The sequence below is a fragment of the Octopus sinensis genome, linkage group LG21 (assembly GCF_006345805.1).
Source record: "Octopus sinensis linkage group LG21, ASM634580v1, whole genome shotgun sequence".
Lineage (NCBI taxonomy): Eukaryota > Metazoa > Mollusca > Cephalopoda > Octopoda > Octopodidae > Octopus > Octopus sinensis.
The window spans coordinates 19054819-19079880 of record NC_043017.1 but is presented as its reverse complement, the minus strand read 5'-3'; the positions used below and the strand labels follow the sequence as shown (position 1 = coordinate 19079880).

Sequence of the window (25062 nt, the reverse complement as noted above, 5' to 3'; positions counted from 1 at the left end):
GTAACAGTGATTCACTGTTATGCAAGCAGTGTCACTAATTCCCAATCTTCCATGAAACCATGTCTTGCCATGGGGAAAATATTACCTTACTTAAAAACAGATGATGGAAGGGCATCAGAGAGTAGAAAATCTGCTTCAATGAATTCCATTTGACTCATGCAATCCTTGAAAAATAGATGTTAAAATGATGATGACATAAATTCAATGTAATAAGTTTTGTTTCTTTTGTCTTTTAGGTTAGTTTAAAAAAAGAGGCTTGGTTCTGGTTTCAAAAAACCAAGTATGTCTACAGTGCAGATGAGAAGAAACAGTTTCTGCCTCTCAACTTCCCTGTCGATTTGAGTATTAAACAGTTTTTGGAATGGAAGGGTTATCCTGATGAAGTTGAAATTAAAGCAGCTGAATACAAGTATGGAAAGAACACGTAAGTTATTACTCAATTAATGAAATAAAGTGGGTGTACTTGTCTGCATATTTAACGATGTCACTTTCTCCATGCTGGCGTGGGTTGGACAAAACTACACATCTTTTATCTTTTACTTGTTTCAGTCACTAGACAGCAGCCATGCTAGGGGACCACCTTCATGAAATCTTAGTTGAATGAATCGACCCCAGTCCTTTTTTTTTTTTTTGCCTGATACTTATTTTATCAGTCTGTTTTGCTGAACAGCTAAGCTGCAGGGGTGTAAACACACCAACACCTGTTGTCAAGCAGTGTTGAGGGGCAAACACAAAGGCATGCATACTCACACACACACTGGTCTTCTTTCAATTTCTGTCTACCACATCTATTCACAGGGCTTTGGTCAACACATGCACTCACACACACACACACACTATCATGGTAGTGTCTACTTTCCTGTAGCTGCATGAATCAGACAAGATTTATTGAGGCAGATTTCCTGTAGCCAGACGGTCTTCCTGTTGTCATCCATCACTTGATTCCAAGCAAGATAATATTGCTCCCAGTAGCAGAAATGTTTCCACGGAAGACTGCAACCAATAAGTTCATTCAACATGTGGCATTTGTTTCCAGTTCTCTACATAAAACATGTCCGAGCCACTCGTGGGGTTGAAGGACCAGGAGATTATTACCTCCACTGGAAACAGGTGACATTGATAGCAAGAAGGGCATCTGGCTGTTAAAATTTCTTTGGACTCTTGTCTGACCCCTCATGAGCATGGAGAAGTAGGCACTTAAAACAATGGAGATGGTGATGAATCAGATGTACAGATATACATATATGTAAGACACACACTTTCATACATACACATGCAACAGGCCTTTTACAGTTTTTATCTACTGACAAATTCACTCACAAAGCAATAGCCAGCCCAGGACTATACTAGAAGCCAATTGCCAAAGACAGAACTTGAAATCCCATGATTGCAAAGCGAACGTTTTAACCATGTAGCCATGCCTGTCTCTATGTTAAGAAATCAATATTTACCATTAGTTATATAAAAAATACCGAATACACTTTTGCCGAACGAACAAGATACCAAAAAGACATAAAAATTAAAATGTTATCTCGTTAAATCTTAAGTGCCAATTTGGTGAATTGGTAATTAAACTATGTAGATAGGAATGTATTATTATTATTGTGTCCATTTGGCTTCTTGGCTTCAGCAAAAGTGCATTCGGCATACATTCGCCCACATGTAGATAAATAGTTATTTTACTGCTTCTAACTGAACCTTCTCTTTTATTTATTTTCACATTGTAGCATGGAAATGATTGTACCTAAATTCATGGAATTATTTCAAGAAAGAGCTACAGCACCGTTCTTCATCTTCCAAGTGTTTGGAGTTGCTCTGTGGAGTTTGGAAGAATACTGGTATTACAGTCTTTTCACTTTAATCATGTTGGTTGCGTTTGAAGCGACTCTCGTACAACAACAACTCCGCAACATGACTGAAATACGGAAAATGGGTAACAAACCTTACATTATTCAGGTAAATTGAATGATTCAGTTGTTATTTTTTTTTTCTTTTTAACTATGAAGAATGAAACCTAAAAACATAATTGTCCAAAGAAAAGCAAATTATTGATATAACAAGTATGAATTCACCCTCATTCACCCCATCCCACAAAAAATAATTATATAAATCCTAAAACAGTTTAAATTAATAAAGTCAAATTTCAAATTAGGATATACGTATGTATACTGTGTATTGTGCGTGTGTGCTGGTTCCATGTAAAAAGCGCTGTGCTGGTACCAAGTAAAAAGTTCCCATACTGGTGCCACATAAAAAGCACCCAGTACACATTCTAAAGTGGTTGGCATTATTAGGAAGGGCATCCAACCATAGAAACCATGACAAAACAGACAATTGGAGTCTGGTGCAGCACTCCAGCATGCCACCTCCTGTCAGACCGTCCAACCCATGCCTGCATGGAAAATGGATATTAAATGATGATGTGTGTATGTGTTTGCCTGGTTTTTACATTTGTCACTGCTGGAAAAGATGGCATTTGTGCCCTGTGACTTACTGGTACAGTAAATAGAAATCATCAAATTAAATACTAAGCTTAAAAAAAGAAATAAGCTGCTCCAGCATGGCCACAATCTAATGAGTGAACCAAGTACAAAAGTATTACCAAAGATGACACTCACTCCTCACAACATTCTATTTTGCATTAATTGAAGTTGCGGAATTGTCTCCCCTCCCTTTTTTTTTTATAACAATAATTAAGTATTTGAGATAATTTTTTACCTCATTATAAATATAATTTTACTTGATAACAATTTCTGTTTCCCACATTATATTAACAGTCAATTTACTAATTACCATTTAATAATCTCTCACAATTTATTACCATTTGTCTTTGTCATTGATAAAAGTTCCCGTTATTCTTTGGTAGGTTTACCGAAATAGGCGCTGGCGTGGAATTTACAGTGATGAACTTCTTCCTGGAGACATCGTGTCCATAGGTGTGTTATTTGTATTGTAGTCTTTGTGTATGTCATTGTTCTTGTAATAGTTGCAGATCAGCCTTGAATTGACCTACCCCATTGTTTTGTCATGTACGTGTGTATGTGTATATAGAATGTGCATGTGTGTATGATATATATATATCACCGTGACCAACCAGGCTATCAGATGTTGCTACACATCGCTGGTCACAATGCGTTCGCATTGTTTTAGCCTTCGAAAGACGCCACCCCACTGGCTAAGTGAGCAGGCCAACAGAAGAAAGAGTGGTGAAAGAGTACAGCAGGGATCACCACCCCCTGCCGGAGCTTCGTGGAGCTTTTTGGTGTTTTCGCTCAATAAACACACACAACGCCCGGTCTGGGAATCGAAACCGCGAGTCCGCTGCCCTAACCACTGGGCCATTGTGTTTCCAAATATATATATATATATATATACAACTTATAAATAAGGGCTGAAGAAAATTATTTCTATGCCAATATGCTGATAACAGACTTTTAAATTGTCAATTTACACATATTATTTACTCACTACAGGTAAAAACACGAAGAGCTGAAAACAAGGAAAGTCGGCTGATAGAATTTTTTTAAAAAGTTCGTTATTTCTATATTGAATCAATTTCGGAATTAATCTCATAATAGGTTTTTTCCTCTTCAGTAGAAAATACGAAAGGATATAAATAAGATACTTATATGCGCCCGTGGAAAAAAGCCGAAGCAAAAATCATGAGTACATATAAGTACCCCAGATATATCTAAAAATAAAATCCTTTGGTCAGCCTCAGTACAGGGACTGGTTACCTATATATATATATATATATATATATATATGTATGTATAAATGCAGGTGTGATTGTATAATTGAGAAGCTTGCTTCCCAGCCATGTGGTTTTCGGTTCAGTCCCATTGTGCAGCACTTTGTATTCTACAATAATCCCAGGCTAACCAAAGCCTTGTGAGTGGATTTGGTAGACAGAAACTGAAAGAAGCCCTGTTGTGTGTGTGTGTGTGTGTGTGTATGTCTACCTTTGTCTTGATGTCATGTGATGGTTGTATGTACCCATTACCTTATACAAGCAGTGTTTGCTTCCAATCTTCTGTGAAAAACATGTCTCTCCATGAAAAAATATTATGTTACCTGGAAACAATTGAGGACTAGTAACAGGCAAGGAATTCTATCAGACCATGCGAGCATGGAAATGTAGACATTAAAGACAATGATGATAATGTATGTATGTGTGTATATATTAGTCTCTGGTATTCAGCAGAGTGTATACCTTTATGAACTAGGACTCATTCTGTTTTGTTTTGTTCTTTTTCTTAGGGCGTACTCAAGATGAAAAGCTTGTACCTTGTGATTTACTGCTGTTACGTGGACCTTGTATTGTTGATGAGTCCATGTTAACTGGGGAGTCAGTACCAGTCATGAAAGTGAGTAATCTAATGATTCTCTGCTGTTTTCTTTACAATTACTAAATGCCACTCTCTCTCTCTCTCTCTCCTCTCTCTCTCTCTCTCTCTCTCTCTCTCTCTCTCTCTCTCCTCTCTCTCTCTCTCTCTTCCATCTGGATTGACAAAGAGGAGCAAAGATATTAGATATGTCTTGTAAAGTTTATTCATTTTTGGAAGCAGAGGTTTCACTCAGTCAGTATTCTGTGTTTAGTGGAAGACTCAGTAACGGAGTGAAAACCCCACCTTCAAATATATGACTATACATCAATATATATATAAGTGCAGATGTGGCTGTGTGGTTAAGGAACTTGCTTCACCAACCATGTGGATTTGGTTTCAGTGTCACTTACTTGGGCAAGTGTTTCCTGCTATAGCTTCAGAATAACCAAAGCCATGTGAGTAGCATTGATATATATATATATATATATATATATATATATATATATATATATATAAATGGATGAATGAATTATCCTTTGTTTACCATTAACATGGAAAATTCAATAAACAGTTACCAGGGTAGCAAAATTCACGCAAGTAACACGGATGAAGAGACCTATTCAAAGTTAGAAACTCCGGGTTAATGTGCAGTAATTTGTGTAGTATAAGTAAATAAATGGAGTTGAACGCAGATGTTATACAGCCATCGTAATTGTTATAATGTCTGATGAGATGATTGCATTTTACACCGTTTGTTCCTTTGGAATAAAACCAATGTTTTCTTCAAACATATGTCGAAAGTAAAAGAATTTTAATAACATCTGCTTTCAAATCCATATATTTACTTATATATATATATATATATATATTCCAGAGAAACTGGGAAACTAACCCTATGCTCTTTACGAAGTAATGTGGACTAACCATTAATCCCAGTATATTTTATCAAGCCCCAAAAATATAAAAGTCAAAGTTGACCTCAGTGGGATTTGAACTCAGAATGTAAAGTGCCAGGACAAATACTACACAACATTTTTTCCAGTGCTCTAATGTTTCTGCCACCTTGCTACAACTGCAATGTTACTTCGGGGAAATATTAACCCTTCAGCATTTACATTACTCTGTCAAATGTAATCCTTATTTATTCACATTGCTTTGAATTAATCCTACATCATCTTGAAGTTTCAAAATTTCAATGATGTGGTTGCATAGTTTTAGTGCGGCATTGTAGGGTAGGTGTGAGAGGCTGGATCTGGTCAGTTTTAGTATAAAACAGAATATTTTGGGCAAGTTATGGCCAGTTTAAATGCTAAATGGTTGAATCAAAACATAAGAGACCTTAACCCTTTTGTTACCGTATTCACTTTGAGATGCTCTGTGTTTCTTTCAATTAATTGTAAATATAACAAAGAATTTAGTAAAATAACTTAGTTATCATTCAGCTAGTGTTAGGATCATAAATTGTGACTAAGGTTTGGTGGTATATTTTAATGAAAAACTTATGAAAACAAGACATTTATGCTACAAAGCCAGAGCTGGTTTTGGCCGGGTTAGTATTGAAAGGGTTAACAAAATACTGCATAACATTTCTCTTTTTGTCCAACATTCTCGGTTCTCTCCTCCTCTGCCCTTCATTGCTAATCAAAATCAAAATTTAATATTTTTTTATTCATTCTTATTTACTCATTTTTTTTTTTTTTTTATTCCTTTCTAGGAACCTGTTGAAAATTTGACTGACCACACTCATGTTTTCAACATTGAGACAGATGGTCAGCTGCATGTTTTGTACGGAGGGACAAAGGTTGTACAGCATTCAGCACCAAGTAAAACAGCAGCTGGGCTAAAATGTACGTACCATTTCAATAAATTATATATCTAGCTTTTATATAAGTTAATGTTGGTCTCATTTCAGTGGAGTATGAGACGTTTTGGCTCAGCCATTTTGGTGCCGCCAATTCAATGCTGACTTATTTGGCGTCAGATGTTTTAATTTTTCTCTCATTCTCTATCCTTCCTTCTCCTTGCCTCTCTCTCTCATGTGGCCGGCACCATGAAAAGGCATCCATGCCAGAGCCATGTAAAAAGGCACCTGTGCCAACGTCGCATAAAAAGCACCCATGCTGGCACCATATAAAAAGCACTCAGTACATTCTGTAAAGTGGTTAGCATTAATAGAACCATTGCAAAATATACAATTGGTGCCTGCTGAAGGCCTCTGGTTTACCAGTTCCTGTCAGGCTGTCCAACCCATGCCAACATAGAAAACAAACTTTAAATGATGATGCATATGTGTGTAAGTGTTTATGTCATTTGTGTTCAATTGATAAATTGTAACATCTCTCTCTCTCTCTCTCTTGATCTCAGCCTCTCTCTCTCTCCCTTTCACTCCCTGTCTGTGTGTGTGTATATTTTTGTGTACACCTACATTTGTGTATGTGTGTGATTACCTCCAGTGCCAAAAACTACTGTTGCCCAAATCAGATTGAATGTCCAGTGAACCATACTACATCTATTTGTTTACTACCCACAAGGAGTTAAACACAGAGGGGACAAACGAGGACAGACAAACAGATTAAATTGATTATATCGACCCCAGTGCGTAACTGGTACTTAATTTATCGACCCCGAATGGATGAAAGGCAAAGTCGACCTTGGCGGAATTTGAACTCAGAACGTAACGGCAGACGAAATACGGCTATGCATTTCGCCCGGCGTGCTAACGTTTCTGCCATCAACATCCAAACAGCCACCCACCCAGTTGTCTCATTTTGCATTTCAATTAATTACAAACATAGTTTTTAAATAACTTCATTTATTATTTCTTTCCATTTTTTTTTTTTCCCCAAATTACAAAAACATATAGGGATGGTGTATAGGTATATCATGTTACGTAACAGTATGAGAGTTCCAATTATGCCCCCAAATATAGTTCCCGTTGCTTACCCTTGTTTCGTTTTTCAAAGTAACAGATTTCTCCATATTTTATTGTTGCAGGTGACAATATGTGCATCGCCTATGTGCTACACCACAGCTTTAACACCTCTCAGGGTAAACTTCTCCGAACCATTTTATACGGCACCAAGCATTTAACGGCAAATAACTTAGAAACCTTTTTCTTCATCCTCTTTTTGCTGTTCTTTGCAATCATAGCAGCTGCCTATGTATGGATTTATGGTAAAAAAAAAATTAATACATTTCTCTCTTTTTCTTTCTTTCTATTTTCTATTTCATTTGTTGAGTATGGTTCCAAGTTCAATTCCACCATTTGGCACCTTGGGCAAGTGTCTTCTTCTATAGTCCCAGGTCAACCAAAACCCTGTGAGTGGATTTGGTAGTTGGAAACTGAAAAAAACTCCTTGTATATATCGTGTGTGTGTGTGTATGTGTCTGCTTGTCTTGACATCGTGTGATGATTCTAAATAAGTGGTTCTCAACCATTTTTTACCTATGGGCCTTTTTGATTCCTATTTTATTTAGGTGGACCCTCCTAGCCATTCAATTTTTTAAAATCCTATTATATTTTTAAATATTATTAGAAATTGTATTAAAAAGAATTATTAAAATATTTTGTGTATTGTAGAAATATAACCAATTTATTGTATAAAAATCTTAACAGCAAAATCTTACATGGATCCTAGTTGAGAACCACTGTAGTAAGGTTTGAACTTACAATATTGCAGCTGGTAGTCCATTACTTAACTTTGAAGTCAATTATACTTTTTGTGCCCCAAAAATCTGAAGTGAATCAAACATTATTTCTGCCAAATAAAATATTTCTCTCTTTCTTTCTCTTCTTATCTTTCTCTCTTTTCTTTTCTCTCTCTCTCATCTTGCCTCTCTTTCATGTTCTTTATAGGAACAATGGATCCTGATAGAAACAGATACAAGTTATTCTTGGAATGTGCAATAATCTTGACTTCGGTCGTTCCACCAGAACTACCAATAGAATTATCTCTTGCAGTCAACACCTCACTGTTGGCTCTTATTAAATTCAGTAAGTTGTTTTATAGTTGTAATTTTTTAAATCTTATTTTATTTTTTATATAACTAATGGTAAATATTGATTTCTTAACATAGAGACAGGCATGGCTACATGGTTAAAACGTTCACTTTGCAATCATGGGATTTCAAGTTCTGTCCCACTGTGCAGCACCTTGGGCAATTGGCTTCTAGTATAGTCCTGGGCTGGCTAATGCTTTGTGAGTGAATTTGTCAGTAGATAAAAACTGTAAAAGGCCTGTTGCATGTGTATGTATGAAAGTGTGTGTCTTCCTTTTGTCTTGACTTCAGTGCACTGATGAAAGGCAAACTCACCTTCATATAAACAGTGTCATCTGTTTGTAATCTTCCATGAAAACATGTCTACACATTGAGCTGTGTATTGTTCAAAGGATCAGGGGAAATGTTACCTTAGGTTTGGTTTGGCAACAGAAAAAGCTTTTGGCAACTGAAAATCTACTTCAAGTTTTATCTAACCCATGCAAGCATAGAAAAGTGGATGTTAAAACGATAATACACAAGACATTGATTTTTGTGTATTGGGTCTGTTGGATTACTTAACTAGTACTTAACCCTGGAAAGATAAGACAAAGCTCATCTCCATTAGATTTGAATTCAGAACATAACAGGTTATAAACTAAATACAACAAAGCATTTTTTGTCCAACACACCAACAATCCACACCTAAAAGAGCTTTCTCCCCACTCCCTCTCTCTCTCCCATTACAAACTTCATTATTAAAAATATCTCCAGGAATGTCTTCATGAATTTTATTTTTTGCCTCTTCCCAGACATATATTGTACAGAACCTTTCCGAATTCCTTCTGCTGGGAAACTGGACATCTGCTGTTTCGACAAAACTGGGACACTGACCAGCGATTGTTTAGTTGTTGAAGGAGTGGCTGGACTAAAGTAAGATCCCTTTTTCTTCTTTTTTACCTTTTTAATATGATTATTTTCATCAATTTTTAATAGCTCGCATGGTTTTGGCTTTGATAAAAATAAAAAACATATATCAGACAATGCTTCATAAAAATTATACATACACACACACACACACACACACACATATATATATATATAAATTGTTAGATAGATAACTGAAGCATGCATATACACATGTATATTTTTGATTGTCATATTTGTTGTTATAACAACAAAAAATGTATGCATGCTCTAACTACACAAATTATTTCAGTCGTTGCTTTTCATAATGATGAATTTATCCGTTTTTTTAATCTTTTTTGTATTGAAGTGGTAAAAAGTTAGTTCCAACTCTTTCATCACCAATAACAACCAACCAGGTTCTGGCTACGTGCCACTCTCTGGTTCAAATGGAAGATGAACTTATTGGGGATCCGCTGGAAAAAGCTACTCTCTCTGCCGTTGAGTGGAAATTAACAAGGAGTGAGTTACAGATTTCTTTATATGACCCCTAAAACTGTTTGAATCTTTTTTTAACCCTTTAGTGTTCAGATTATTCTGTCAAATGTGATGTTTGTTTATTTAAAATGGTTTGAATTAATCCTGCATTATCTTGTAGTTTAGAGATTTCAGTGATGTGGTTTTTTAGTTTTAGAATGACATTGTAGGGCTGGGGTGAGAGGCTGGATCTGGTCAGTTTCAATATAAAACAGGTTAAATATTTTGGCTGGATATGGCCAGTTTGAATGCTAAAGGGTTAAAGCATTTGTAGGATCTTTACCCTTTGAACGGCAGATCGAGAAATTAATTTTTCTAACTAAACACTTTCAAACTTCAGACACTGGTAGAATGTGTCGTATAAAACCTCTTTTACTCTTAGTGTTGTTGAGAAAAGTTTGTATTTTTCAAAGTTATTTCATGTTAAAGTTTTAGAACATAAGTTCAGGGTCAATTTGTTCAACTAACATCCTTCAAGGCATTGCCTCAAGGATGACCATTGTCCAGTGAGAGAAACAAGATAAACCACACTCAGTCATGAGTGATTTATATAGCTATAAATGTTGTTCGTATATATGATATATATAAACATGGTGAATCATGTCTTTACAGATGACGCTGTAATACCAACGAAAATAAAAACCCATGGATTGAAAATCTTCCAGCGTTTCCATTTCTCCAGTGCACTGAAAAGAATGTCTGTGATAGCCGGTTACTCTGCCACTGCTGGTGAGACGGAATACATTGCCACTGTCAAAGGAGCACCAGAAACCCTCAAAGCTATGGTAAGTGAATAAGATTAGTAGTTGAAAATGTATCCAGTACACTCTGTAATGTGGTCAGTGAATGAGTAGAGACACCATGGACTCCAGAGAACTTGATATTCGAGGGGTGAGTTATCTTTGCAAGCAGCCGGGGCATCAGAGCATCCAGTATGATGCCTTATGGTATTTGAGCTGAGCCTTTCTGTTCTCAGTTAAAGTCCTGTCAATGTCGACTTTGCTATTCATCCATTGAAGTTAATAAAAAATATATATATGTTAGTCCAGAACACTGGATTGGTGACATTTTATGTATGTTGAGCCATATGCCTTGAAGTTCTGATTCTTTGCGTTCTGAGTTCAAATCCAGCCATGGATGTTAAATTTAATTGACATTTCTGTGGCTCTAGGCAGGTTGGTATCAGCAGGATTATTCTCCCTGAAAAGGTTCTAGCCCAGGCCCTGTACATGTACAGAGCCTCCTCAGAGATCTTTTTCTTTTTACTTTTTTTCTTATGGCTCAAATTGGTGTTTATAATGTGTAATATCACTCAATATTGTAGCATACTATTTCATCTTTATTTTCAGTTTCAAAATCCACCAAAAGACTATGATGAGGTTTATTTGGCTATGGCCAGAAGAGGAGCTCGAGTTCTGGCATTGGGCCACAAGACTATTGGGGTTCTGACTCACCAACAGGTATATGTTACCCTTTATAGCGTTATCCTTACATTTCTTTGATATTACAATGATATATATACCAGAATTGATATATATATATATATATATATTATATATATATATATATATATATATATATAGATTAAACAGCCGAAATTGCGAGGATGATCTGGTTCTTGACTGAAGAATGAAGGCTTCGAATGTCCCATCCGAGTTTTTTGTATCGTCTTCTAAATGTTTTGCGTATTTTTTACATATACATATATATAGCGGCGCCCGTACAATTTTTGATCTTATGTATGTATACATCTGTATGATATTATTGATGTAATATTGCCATACCTTAGGCCCTGAAATTCAGGATGGTGCCATAGGGTCTCCATCACAGCATATTGTGGGTGTCTTTAGACTTAGTAGAGTCATTGCTCTCTGGGTCTGACCACAGCTGATTTAAAAAGAAGAGACACACACAAGCAGACAGACAGATGCCCTTCATGTCACCAGCATTCACCTGTTTCCAAGCAATATAATATTTTCCTTTGGTCACTATTTGTATAACATTGACACTTATATACAACTATCATTCAATGTCGAGACAAGGAGACCAAACATTCATGCATGTATGTGTGTGATAGACTTCTTTCAGTTCCCAGTTACAAAACCTACTGAAGTCTTTAGTTGGCCTGGGTCTGTAGTGGAAAACATTTGCTGAAGGTGCCACATGGTGGGACTGAAACCAAAACCACGTGATTGAGAAGTAAATTTCTTAACCACCCAACCATGCATTTGAATATAAATATAAAAATGTATATGCACATAAATAAATAAAGGTACAGCCTTAGCTATATGATTAAAATGCTTGCTCTACAAGCAATGATGATGATTATATATATATATATATAATAATCATAACGATGACATCATTGGAATTTCAAAGCTAAGAGATGATGCGTGTTTAATTCAAAACCATGGGAACAAATAAGCATTGCATTTGACCGAGTAATCTGAGTGCTAAAGGGTTAAGGGAATAAATATTGTTGCTTTATGTTTCTTGTAGCTTTGTGATTGTTTATTTGTTGTTTCTTTCTTGAAAAGGTGCGAGAACTGACCCGAGAGGCTGCAGAATGCAATTTAGAGTTTGCTGGATTTGTCATCATTTCCTGCCCACTGAAGACTGACTCTCATGCAGTTATCAAAGAAATTCAACAGTCATCTCATCATGTAAGTGTTGTCATCATCTTTTATCTTTTACTTGTTTCAGTCATTGAACTACACCTATGCTGGATTACTGCCCTGGAAGGTTCCTTTCTTAGTGGAATAAATCTACCTAAATTGTTATTTTTTTAAAGCCTGGTACTTATTCTATCAGTTTCTTTTGCTGAACTGCTAAGTTACAGGAACATAAACAAAACAGCACTGGTTGTCAAATGAGGGAATATTATTCCAAACTTACAGGCAAAAATTCAATTTAGAAATACTAAATCAAATTTCACAAAATATAATATATATATATATATAAAAATTAGAAAAAAACCCCACCTTTTATCAATTCAATAATGAAATATTAAATTATACCATTTAGTAAAATTACATCTTATAGAAAGATTAAATATACGATAAAACATATAACAATGATTAAGTAATGTGCAAAATGATAAATAAAATATATATATATATTGAGTGGAATCTCATATATATATATATGAGATTCCACTCAATTTCCACCTACCAAATCCACTTAAAAGGCTTTGATCAATCTAGGGCTATAAAAGACACTTGCCCACTGTGCCATGCAGTGGGACTCAACCCACAACCATGTGGTTGGGAAGCAAACTTCTTAACCACATATCCACTTATCACGCACAATATGATTTTTCAAGAAACTAAATACATTGAACAATTTTTTTTTCTTTTCTTTTATATATTCATAATGAAATATTGTCTTTGTATCAAAATTCTCTTTTTTCTCTCTGTTGTGTCAATCTCCTGTAGGTGGTTATGATTACTGGTGACAACCCGTTAACAGCTTGCCACGTCGCTCAAGAGTTGAGAATCACTCAAAGTGAACACACACTTGTATTACAACCTCCCAACGTTCACTGTAAGTTGTTTATTGTTTTGGAGGATTTTTCATCTGAAAATGTTGGGGGGGGGTAATTAAACAAAATTTACATTTTTTTTTTTCAGTAATTGTTTTTAATAAGGGGTCATCCTAATAAGGCTAGCAATTACTAATTGAATATAAAGTAATTAAGAAAAGCAATATTATTTTTAAATATATTTGTCTTCATTACATTTCAATCAATTTGGTCTGATTGTCTCAAGGAATACTGTTCCTGAATAAATAATGTGTATATGTATATATATATATATATATATATATATATACATATATATATATATATATATATATATATATCATCATCAACTTTTAACATCCATTTTCGATGTTGGCATGGGTTGGACGGTTTGACTGGGGTCTGGAGAGCCAGCGGCTTTACAAGGATCCAATCTGATCTGGCAATATTTCTACAGCTGGATGCCCTTCCTAACATCAACTATTCCAAGAGTGTAGTGGGTGTTTTTTACGTGCCACTGGCACAGGAGCCAGTCAGGCGGGCCTGGCATCAATCACGTTCAGATAGTGCTTTTTTACATTCTGCTGGCATGGGCCAGTCAGTGGGTACTGGCATCGGCCACATGCAGATGGTGCTTTTTACATGCCACTGGTACAGGAGCCAGTCAGGCAGACCTGGCACTGGCCATGTTCAGATGGTGCTTTTTACATGCCACCAGCATGGGAGCCAGTCAGTGGGCACTGACCACAGCTACAATATTGGTTTTACTTCTCAAGCATATCATTTCGCACAATGCATCAGGGATACTCTTAACTGGGCCGGAGATGCATGACTGTGATCTCACTTTAGTTGCCGGGTCTTCTTAATTACAGTATATCTCCAAAGATCTCAGATTCCTGCCATTGCCTCTGTGAGGCCCAATGTTCGAAGGTCATGCGTCACCATCTCATCTCATGTCTTCATAAGGCTAGCTCTTCCACAGATTCCGTCCATAGTTAGGGAATGGCGCTTCCTCACACAGCTGTCCTCATCCATATGTAACACATGACCATACCAGCACGGTCGTCTCTCTTGCACACCACATCTGATGCTGCTTATGTCCAACATTTCTCTCAGGGTGCTTACACTCTGTTGTGTATGCACACTGACATTACTCATCCAGCAGAGCATACTAGCTTCATTTCTTTCAAACCTACACATGTCCTCAACAGTCATGGCCCATGTTTCATTGTCACGTAGCATGGCAGTTTGCACACATGAATCATACAGTCTACTTTTCATCCTGAGCAAGAGGCCCATATATATATATAAATAAATAAATAAAAGGAGAGTTTACGAAAAAACAAAAGACGAAGACAGGTGGTGTACAAAACAAACAAATGTATTAGTATAACGCTCAGGAATAGAAAAAGTCTTTTACGTTTCGAGCCTATGCTCTTCTACAGAAAGAGACACAGAAAAAACAAGGAGAGAAAAAAATGCATGTAGTGGCTAACGATCTATCATGGCAACTATATATGTATATATATATGGCCCCAGGCTGGGTTTTAATTAATAACCTTTATTTCTAAATTTAGGCTAATTATGTTACCCACTTGACCAGCAGTTCCCTAACTTATATTTGGCATGTAACCATCATCATTGTTAAGCATTCATCTTCACAGAAGCCATTCAAACATTTTAGAAAATCACTTTGTGAGGTTCAGGAATCACCAAACTTTTACCTTCTCTTTTCTTTTTACTCTTTTACAGCTGATGTATGGCACTGGCAGTCGATTGACGATACTTTGATTTTTAATTTAGGAATGGAAAACTTGCGGAAACTAATAAAGGAGCATGATTTGTGTATCACTGGTCAGGTAATGTTGTTTTATGTGAGGCCTTGCCTACTCAGCATTTTATGCTGTCAGACCCTTGAGGAAATGTTACTGGAACTATCGACCAGCTAATTATTATGACTGAACTGTTCACCTGCTGGTTATTATTACAGGACTGATGGCTGTCTCTCAAGTCTGAGAAAGATGGTTCTGCAATTTTTTGCTGAATGACCTGCACAGATGATTTGTTGATATTGATCAAATGTTAAGGCAGCTGACAGAATTGTTTCAAAGCTGGACAAAATGTTTAGCTCTATTTTCATCCAAGTTTATGATCTCGGTTCAAATTCTGCCAAAGTTGATTTCGACTTTCATCCTTTTGGGGTCAATAAAATAAGTATCAGCTGAATGCTGGGGTCAGTAGAATTAACTTAACCCCTGCCACCTTGAAATTGCTGGCCTTGTGTCAAAATTTGAAATCAGTATTTATCAAATGTAAGTTGGCAAACTGGCAGAACCATTATCATGTCAGAAAAAATGCTTAGCAGCATTTCTTCTCAGTTCAAATGCTGCCAGTCTACTTTGCCTTTCATCCTTCTGGGGTCAATAAAATAAATCCCAGTTGAGTGCTGGATTTGGTGAAATCGAACGACCCCCTACCTCTGAAATTGTTGGCCTTGTGCAAAAATTCGAAACCAGTGTTGATCAAATGTTTGTGCTGTTATATTACTTCACTTCCTTCATCATATTGACATTACCTGTACAGGTGTACAGTGTGCTGCTCATTGGATGTCAAAATGATCACAGAACAACATGAGATGGAGTATTTTGCTCAACCAATGCATCACCTGGTCCAGGAATCAAACTCGTGATCTCACGATTGTGAGTGGAGCATTCTTACCACTGGGCCATGTACCCTCACTGGACTTTTGACTTATGTATATGTAAATATATCATCATATATAAATATATTTCATTTTATATATCTCTTTCTCTCTCTCTTTCACTTACAGAGTATATCTCATCTCCAAACTTTAGATCCTATTCTCATGAAAACCCTACTTCCTAATGTGAAAGTTTTTGCTCGGGTTGCACCAAAACAGAAGGTAAATTATTTATTTCTTACATCAACAAAATGGAACCAGACATAGAATGGTATGGGGAGTGGTGGAGGATTTTGATTTGCTTGTCATCATCATCATTTAACGTCCATTTTCCATGCTGGCATAGGTTGGACAGTTTGACATGAATCTGGCCAACCAGGGAGCTGCCCAGACTCCAATTGTCTCTTGTGGCTTGGCTTCTACAGCTGGATGCCCTTCCTATTACCAGCCACTTTACACAGTGTGCTGAATGGTTTATACATGCTGCCTGCACAGGTGCATTTACACAGCACTGGCACAACTACATTTTATGAGGAACTAACACCCATAAAGGGCAAGCATGTATGCATGGATGATAACAAAATTTACTTAGCTTGGCATGTCTCTTGCATTATTTTGTCAGTTTCCTCCCAGAAGGATACGAAAAGCAGCACTACCAACCACAGGATTTGAACACAGAATATAAAGGGTCAGGGACTCTACAAGAGTGTAGGCTTGGAGGCACTCAACTGTATTATTAACTTGAAGAGATACTCTACTGGAGTGTAAGATTGAAGTGTAGGCTCATAAAGACATTTTGCTGAAGTGTAAGATCAGTGTGGCATTCTGTTGGAATGAGCCTGCCATCTCCGTGAATACTAAAATGATGGGGCATTCATTTGGAACTATCATATGAAGTCAAGACAGGGAGACACAAGCATTTTCATACATACCTACCAAATCCACTTACAAAGCTTTGGTTAGCCCAAGGCTATAGTAAAAGACACTTGCCCAAGGTGCTGCACAGTGGGACTGAACCCATAAACTACATGGGGGAAAACAAATATCTTTACCACATACCCCTGTCTGCACCTATCTAAATTATTCCTTATGTCTATCAAAGAAAAGTAATCTTACTTTGAATAATTCAATATATTATTTTTATTAACTTTATTCTCTTTTACCCTTTGAATTTTTTTTTTTTTTTTTTTCAGGAATTTGTAATCACACTATTCAAAGATGTCGGTTTTATTACACTCATGTGTGGAGATGGAACAAATGATGTTGGAGCTTTGAAACATGCAGATGTTGGTGAGGAAAATTTCATAGAATTTCTTGATTTTTTTTTTTTTTTTTTTTTTAATTTTTTTTTTAAATTTCCAGATAGCCTCCTAAATCACTTTATTCATTTCTCAATATTCCTCTCAGTTCATTTATGCTTCACCATCCATGCACACCAATATTACACATCATGCAGAGACTAAAACTTGTTTCATTTCTTTCCAGCTTTTACACATCTTCCACATTCAGTCCCATGTTTCACTACCCTGCAGCATCATATAATCTACTATTCACTCAAAGAAAGAATCCCTCTGTTGCTAATGCAAATAATAGTTGTTTGCTTCAACTTTTTCCACTTCAGTTTGGCTATCCTGCTTTCAAAGTACCCACCAATGCTACTGGTTAGGTCACCTGGGTAACAGAAGCTGTTGACTACAGTTATGAAATCTCCCATACTTTTCAAAGAATTAATTTCACAGATGCTTTTACTGTTATCTCCTCCTGTGCATCTAACACATATGAAGCTTTCCGCTTCTGTCAACCTGTCTGCCTCTTGCAGACCTTCACTTTACATTATGTACACATTATAGAATTCTTGCTCTTTTTCTGCATATTGAGAACAAGATAGCTGTTGAACCATGACTTCTTACCTACTAAACTTGCATCTTAGGTAGATTTATTTTGAGGTGTGTTGAATTCTAAACTTAGCTTCATTGCTTGGAATTTCTTTCCTAAATCTTCAGCAGACAGATGCAACTATGATATGACAACTTTTCCATCAATATACTGACAGCCAATTTAAAAATTATTATGACCTAAAGAACTTATAAACAAGTGGGTTGAGAACTGAACCTTGCTGAACACCTGCCTTCACTCTATAGCAGTTCTCACAAGTCATTCATCTACTAGTTTTCTGAAAGACCACCAGACTACAGAACATGGTACCCTACAATTTTGTTTTGTTTTTTTAACTATCTTATTCAATCAATATTTTCTCACTGTAGGTGTGGCACTTGTAGCAAATGGCCCTGAAAGATTTCCAGAAAAATTAGACAAAAAAAGAAGTAAAAAGTCTGAGGTGAGTAACTGAAATTAGTAATTTGGCTGAGATTTATAATTACTGTGAGAAAAATTGCTTCGCCAGATTCATCAATCTTCACCAAGTATTATGTATTGGATGGACTTAATTGTGTTAGAGCAGTCAAAATACCAGAAGCATGATTAGGTGCAGACATAGCTATGAGTCTCAACCATGTTGTCTTTAGTCTAGTCCCACTGTTTTGGGCAAGTATCTTCTACTATACACATTTGCTGACCGAATCCCTGTGGGTGGATTCGATTGAAGGAAATTGAAAGAAACCCGTCGTTTGTGTGTTTACGTCTATGTATGTATATGTGTTTGTGTGCGCACGTGTATGTATGTATGTATGTTAGGTTCCTATGTAATCACTATTGGTACTGAAAGGGGTACATGGAGTTAACTCCCTTCACGTGACTTCCATAATGCACTCCTAGTATTTATTTGTCATATATTAAGTAAAATTATAATATTAATAAAACTCTTTAAAGACCATAATATGAAACATTCATTACATTCATTAATAAATAATTAGCAAAAAATTCCTATACTACTTGTCTAGCGAGAATGTAATTTCCTTCAGTTCCTCATATCATAGTTTTGGACATTACTCCTCAGGTACTTAGCAACATCCATCAGTTCAGTGGTTCCCAACCTTTTCTTATGCCCTGCACCCCTAAAAACTTTTAATATGTTCTCACACCCCTTAAAATAATAATATATATAAGATTAAAGGTGCCTGGGGCAATTGCCCTCTTTGACCCCCTATAAATCTGGCCCTGCTCGCACCCCCTGGAATGCTGTCTTGCTCCCCCAAGGGGTGCGAGCACCCCTGGTTGGGAAACCCTGCATTAGTTAGTTTCTAAAACTAACAAGATTCCTATATTCTTCTATCCATACCCTGGAGGGTATATCGGCCAAAACGTTATGTTAACAAACAAGATGAGGACAAATATCCATCAAATGTAAATAATGTATATTCATGATAGTTAGTAGCACAAGATATTCATAATAGTTTAGTACAAGACATTCATAATAGTTAGTACAAGAGATATATCTTATGATACTGACTCATATAAAGAGAATTACCTTTTAACACTGGATTATTCATTTGTTTTAATTGTGTACAAATTGTGTACAGTCCTGCTTGTATTATTGTTAGTCTGCTATCTTTTGTTTTTAGCTAATTTTGTTCTAATTTTGAATTTCACACAGAACATTAATACAGAGGGTTCTGCTACTGACCGAGTACAGGTACCACAGACGAGAGGAAAGTGTACGAGTAGAATTGCCAAACAGAGAGCAATTAATCGGGGAGAAAACCTTGCCTACCCCGAGGTAAGTGCAGTGAAATAATTGTTGAACGAGTGTGTGGTTAACCAGTAGAATGTTTAGCTATGCTCCATCTATTGGCTGAAGCTTCAATTATAAATTGATTGTTTAGTTATATTCCATCATATCAGATATTCATTAGGATGATTGATTTGACTGTGTTCCACCAGACCATGGAAACAACTGTGATTGATTGATTAACTATGATCTGCTTTATCAGCCAAAACATCCACAGTGCCCTTTCTTACAGCTAGGAACTACATTACACTCCTTTAGTACTTAACATCCAGTTTGGTGGACAGGATAATTGAGAATTAAATGTCTACTTGACCATGGGGACACAGAGTAGACATAAGTTCAACTATATATAGTGAGCCCCTTTGGTCAGACACTGACCATGGGTTTGCACCTAGAGAGTTATTCTCTGAGGCACAAGTCTGGGCAAGGTTGTTTCATGGAAGACCAGCAGTCGCCCATGCATACCGGCCTCCCCTCTCCACGTCATCGATGTTGTCCAAGGGAAAGGCAAGGGCCGATACAGCTTGGCACCTGTGACGTCGCAATTCATTTCTACAGCTGAGTGAACTGGAGCAACGTGAAATAAAGTGTCTTGCTCAAGAACACAACACGCAGCCTGGTCCGGGATTCGAGATCACAACCTCACGATCGTAAGCTCGACGCTCTAACCACTGAGCCACGCGCCTTCACAAGTTCAACTATAATGTCACTGATATTGAGCTGTTCAATCAAATGCCAAGAACTTGATTTCTGCTACGGGTATCACATTGTATTTCTTGGTAGAACACTTTGTTCTGTATTTCCCCATGGGTCACAAACCTATTAATACCAGTCATTTGTGGATAGTTAACATATATCTAGTAATCTTACCAGTCTTAGACCAGCATCCTATGTTCTGTCCTAGAGGAGATATTCTCATTGATCTGCTTCACAAAATAGGAACTAACTCCTTAGTTCCTTGCTTTTAGGAACTAACTTATTTGCCTTGCTTTTAGTAGGCAAAGATCTTTTTTTGAGGATTGTCTCTGTTAATATCATACAAGGACAGATTCAGATCTTTTGTGTGTGATGGCAAAGCAAACTTAACCACATAGAATTTTTTTTTTCTTTTACTAATTTTGTATTTACTTGGTCAGCAGGTGAGATGTGTCTGCTGCCAAGAGTTGTCCCTGTAAAATTTGCCCAACTTGATGTTACTGAAACATTTGATGGATGGGGATCATAGGAAGATCCTTTCCCAATTTTTGTTAACTCTGTGGCCACTAGAAGGCACTAACGTCCATCTAGGTTCCTCCTCCTTTAGGATTTTGGGAATATTCAGATGCTTTGGTGGTTTTTTTCTCCCCTAAGTCATTGAGTCATCATGGTTAATTTACTGTGCTGGTTCTGGTAAATGTGTCTTGCTTAATGACAAAAATCTTTTAATCTATTATTTAGAAAAAAATAGCAAACATCTTGAAACAAATGGAAGAAGAAGAAAAAGCTCAGGTTGTTCGATTAGGGGATGCGAGTATTGCAGCTCCATTTAGCTCCAAAGTGTCTTCTGCTATGTCTGGTAAGTAAATTCTGGCAACTAAATACTGCCGAGTCTTTCTAGGTTTTTGTGTCTCTTGTTCATTGTTTTGTTTCCATGTTAAATCATTCATACACATGCACACACTGAAAACAAAATATCCAGAAAGTCAGGTATTCATTTTAACATTCTCCAATTGTTGAATGCTAAGTTACAATTCCTATTACCAACACATGCAGATTTATATAAGTTTAGGTGGAGGCTTGGCTGTATGGTTGAAAAGTTTGCTTCCCAGCCACATGTTTGTAGGTTCAGCTCCACTACATGGCACCTGAGACAAGTGTCTACTACTATAACCCCCAACCAATCAAATCCTTATGAGTGGATTTGATTGACAGAAACTAAAAGAAGCCTGTTGTATATGTTTTTATACGTGTATGTATGTTTCTGTCATGATATCGCATGATGGTTGTAAATTGAACATCACTGTATTACAAACAATATCATTCATTTGCAGTCTTCTATGAAAAACATGTCAGGCCTTGGGGAAATATTTCCTTGTTTCCAAACAGGTGAGGGTTAGCAACAGGGAGGACATTGGGCCATTGAACATGTGCCTCAACAATCTGACTCATCCAACACATCTGTCAAACTAAGGCTCTGGTAGAAGACGCCCCGAGTACCATGCTTTGGGATAAAATTCTAATCTATATATTGGTTGCCAAACAAACCTCTTTACATAGCCGACAGCCATGCCTGAGCTTTGTCATCGTTCATTCATACAACTGAAATCTCTTTCATCATTTACTTGTCTCAGTCATTGGACTGTGGCCATGCTGGGGCACCACCTTGAAGGATTTAATCAAACAAATCAACCCCAGTACTTATTTATTTTTAAGTGTGGTACTTATTCTCTCAGTCTCTTTTGCCGAACTACTAAGTTACAAGAACATAAACCCACCAACACCTGTTGCCAAGATGTGGGACGTATCAATGACATGCGCTCACACACACACACACACACAATGAGTTTCCACGCAGTTTCCATCTACCAAATTAAAAGTCAGCAGCACTTTCACGTTGTCTAAAATTGCTAATGTTTTTATGTAGGGATTTAATCATTTCTGTTTTTTTTTTCCTTTTTTTCCCTTAGTTTGTCATATCATCAAACAAGGGCGTTGCACTTTGGTTACAACATTGCAGATGTTCAAGATTTTAGCCCTTAGTGCTTTGATCCTGGCCTACAGCCAGAGTGTGCTATACCTGGATGGTGTGAAATTCAGTGACAGTCAACAAACAATACAAGGACTATTATTAGCTGGTTGTTTTCTCTTTAATTCCAGGTCAAAGGTAAGTCTGTTTGTTGCATTTCTGAGATATATATCCTTTCGTTTTACAGTAGTTGGTTATTTGCCTGGCTTTTAGTAGGCAAAGATCTTTTTTTTGAGGATTGTCTCTGTAAATATCATACAAGGATAGATTCAGATCTTTTATGGTATTCATACATTTATTGTCTATTGTCTGTGATGGTAAAGTGAAACAGTTACAGCTGGAAATTGAAACCTGAACACCATTTCTTTTGTGTATGTTATATATAATGCGTTTATTATCAGCTCTTCCTCTTCCCCACCCCCCATGTGTCATGCCTACGGGCATTGGCAATCATGATTTTTCTTGGGGAAGATGCAACAAGGTCCTCTTACCTTCTGCCAGTTTATTTGCACTTAACTCTGTTAATCTCTTGCTCTCAACCTTGAGGCACAGAACTTATTTGACACTTAGAGGGAACTGGTTCACATGGCCCCCAGGACATGTCCACACATCAATGGGCTTGTGTAGCCCATTTCTAGAAGCCAGATTTTCTTCTAGACCTATTTTCCTTAACCACAGGACCATCTTCTGCTATTAGATCCATAACTGGGGTCCTTAACAATACTCCTGCCCCAGATCAGAACAGACCTGGAAATAGTAATGACTAAGGGCTAGTTCCATATAACCCCAAAATTCCCAAACCAAAGCCTCACCACTGACTGTAGTTTAATGCCTTCTCCAAGACATTGTTAACTTGGTTTCAAATTTTGGTACAAGGCTAGCAAGTTCCAGGCATGAGAGTTAGTCAATTACCTATTTATTTACTACCCACAAGGGGCTAAACACAGAGGGGACAATCAAGGACAGACACACGGATTAAGTCGATTACATCGACCCTAGCATGTAACTGGTACTTATTTAATCGACCCTGAAAGGATGAAAGGCAAAGTTGACCTTGGCGGAATTTGAACGCAGAACATAACGGCAGACGAAATACCGCAAAGCATTTCGCCCGGCGTGCTAAGGTTTCTGCTAGCTCGCCGCCTTAGAGTTAGTCAATTACATTAACCTCAGTGCTCAACTGGTACTTATTTTACCAACCCCAAAAGGATGAAAGGCAAATTCAACTGCGGTGGGAATTTGAACTTGGAACATGAAGACGGGGGAAATGCTGCTAAGCATTTTTTCCCAGTATACTAACCATTCTTCCAGTGTGTCCCCTTAAATATTGTTACTATTGACTGTTGTTAATATCTTGTTTCTTTTCTTTGGTCTCTCTTTTTAATCTTTTGTTCTCTCTGTCTCTTTGCCAGCCTTTACGTACATTATCAAAAGAACGGCCATTACCTAATATATTCAATATTTACACCATCTTAACGGTGCTGGGACAGTTTGTAGTCCATTTTACAAGTTTGGTATACTTGGTTAGAGATGCCAGAGTTCGCTCAGGATACGAGTAAGTAGTTCTTGTTTTTTGTTTGTTTATTTGTTTATAAAGCTTTTTGGTACCAACCTACTTGAGACTGCTCCCTGGTTCTTTGATACAAACTTCATGTTTTAAAGTGATCTAAAGTAAACCCTTCTCCAAAAATTTCATTTGTAAGTTATGTTCCAAACATCAGTTTGACCTTTTAGCATTCAGATTATTCTGTCAAATGTAATCCCTTATTTATTCATATCGTGTTAAATTAATCATGCATTACATTGTAGCATTAAAATTTCAATAATGTCATTGTTTATTCTTGTCAAGCCATCTAATCTGTGCTAGCATGGAAAACAAATGTTAAATGATGATAACAATATATATATATATATATAAACCAGCTTAGAGAAGAAGAAGAAGGAACGAATCGACGCGAAGGCGCTCAGTCATACAATAGTGTAATAAATAAAATATATGCATACATACAAACATATATGTACGTACCTACATCTACATGTATATATACATGCATATATAAATATATATACGTGTGTACAGGACACCACAAATAGACGTAGAACTCAACGAGAAACGAAAACGTAAAAATAAGCATGGAACGGACCATTTTTTTAAACAACGAAAAAACAGAGTACAAGACAACTACACATATATATTGTTTCTCTGTCTTCCCTTCCTTGGACCTTTCCTTTTTCTATGTTTCTGATGAAGAGCTCCGCTTGAAACGTTAAATCCTCCTTCTTTCTTTCCTTTCCTGAGCATCCAATAACACTATACTTGTTCCACATCCTCATGTTGTTGTTTTCTCTTTGTTCATGTTTGGATTAACTATATATATATATATATATATATATAATAGACTCTGCCAAGCTTCACTGAAGAAGCTTGTATCATCCCAAAGCCATAGTAGGCAACATTTACCTTTGGTTTTATAATAATTATATCAGCCCCATTACTATTTACCTCAATATTCATTTAATTACTCGCTGTTTCTCAAATGGTCACAGACAGGTGCCTAAGATTCCACACATTGGAATCAAACCCATGCCTACACTATATATAATGTTTTACCAAATTATTAACACCATGTCTATGTTACATCTATATGTGATATATCTACCTTTTTTTATCTTCTTACA

General features: G+C 36.7%; 1 protein-coding gene across 1 annotated transcript in view; it reads left to right on the top strand.

Moving 5' to 3' along the window:
- The window catches only part of LOC115222803 (manganese-transporting ATPase 13A1), a 38340-nt gene that overhangs the window by 10353 nt on the left and 2925 nt on the right, over positions 1-25062 (top strand). Inside the window, exons 4-24 of the mRNA XM_029793107.2 lie at positions 237-424; positions 1728-1956; positions 2867-2936; positions 4261-4367; positions 6043-6175; positions 7323-7502; positions 8185-8322; positions 9119-9239; positions 9583-9734; positions 10362-10534; positions 11099-11209; positions 12287-12412; positions 13184-13292; positions 15022-15128; positions 16100-16192; positions 17164-17260; positions 18235-18308; positions 19524-19646; positions 21096-21213; positions 22325-22521; positions 23796-23938. Of these exons, the coding sequence (XP_029648967.1) occupies positions 237-424; positions 1728-1956; positions 2867-2936; positions 4261-4367; positions 6043-6175; positions 7323-7502; positions 8185-8322; positions 9119-9239; positions 9583-9734; positions 10362-10534; positions 11099-11209; positions 12287-12412; positions 13184-13292; positions 15022-15128; positions 16100-16192; positions 17164-17260; positions 18235-18308; positions 19524-19646; positions 21096-21213; positions 22325-22521; positions 23796-23938 (2789 nt within the window). The remainder of the gene's footprint in view (positions 1-236; positions 425-1727; positions 1957-2866; positions 2937-4260; positions 4368-6042; positions 6176-7322; positions 7503-8184; positions 8323-9118; positions 9240-9582; positions 9735-10361; positions 10535-11098; positions 11210-12286; positions 12413-13183; positions 13293-15021; positions 15129-16099; positions 16193-17163; positions 17261-18234; positions 18309-19523; positions 19647-21095; positions 21214-22324; positions 22522-23795; positions 23939-25062) is intronic.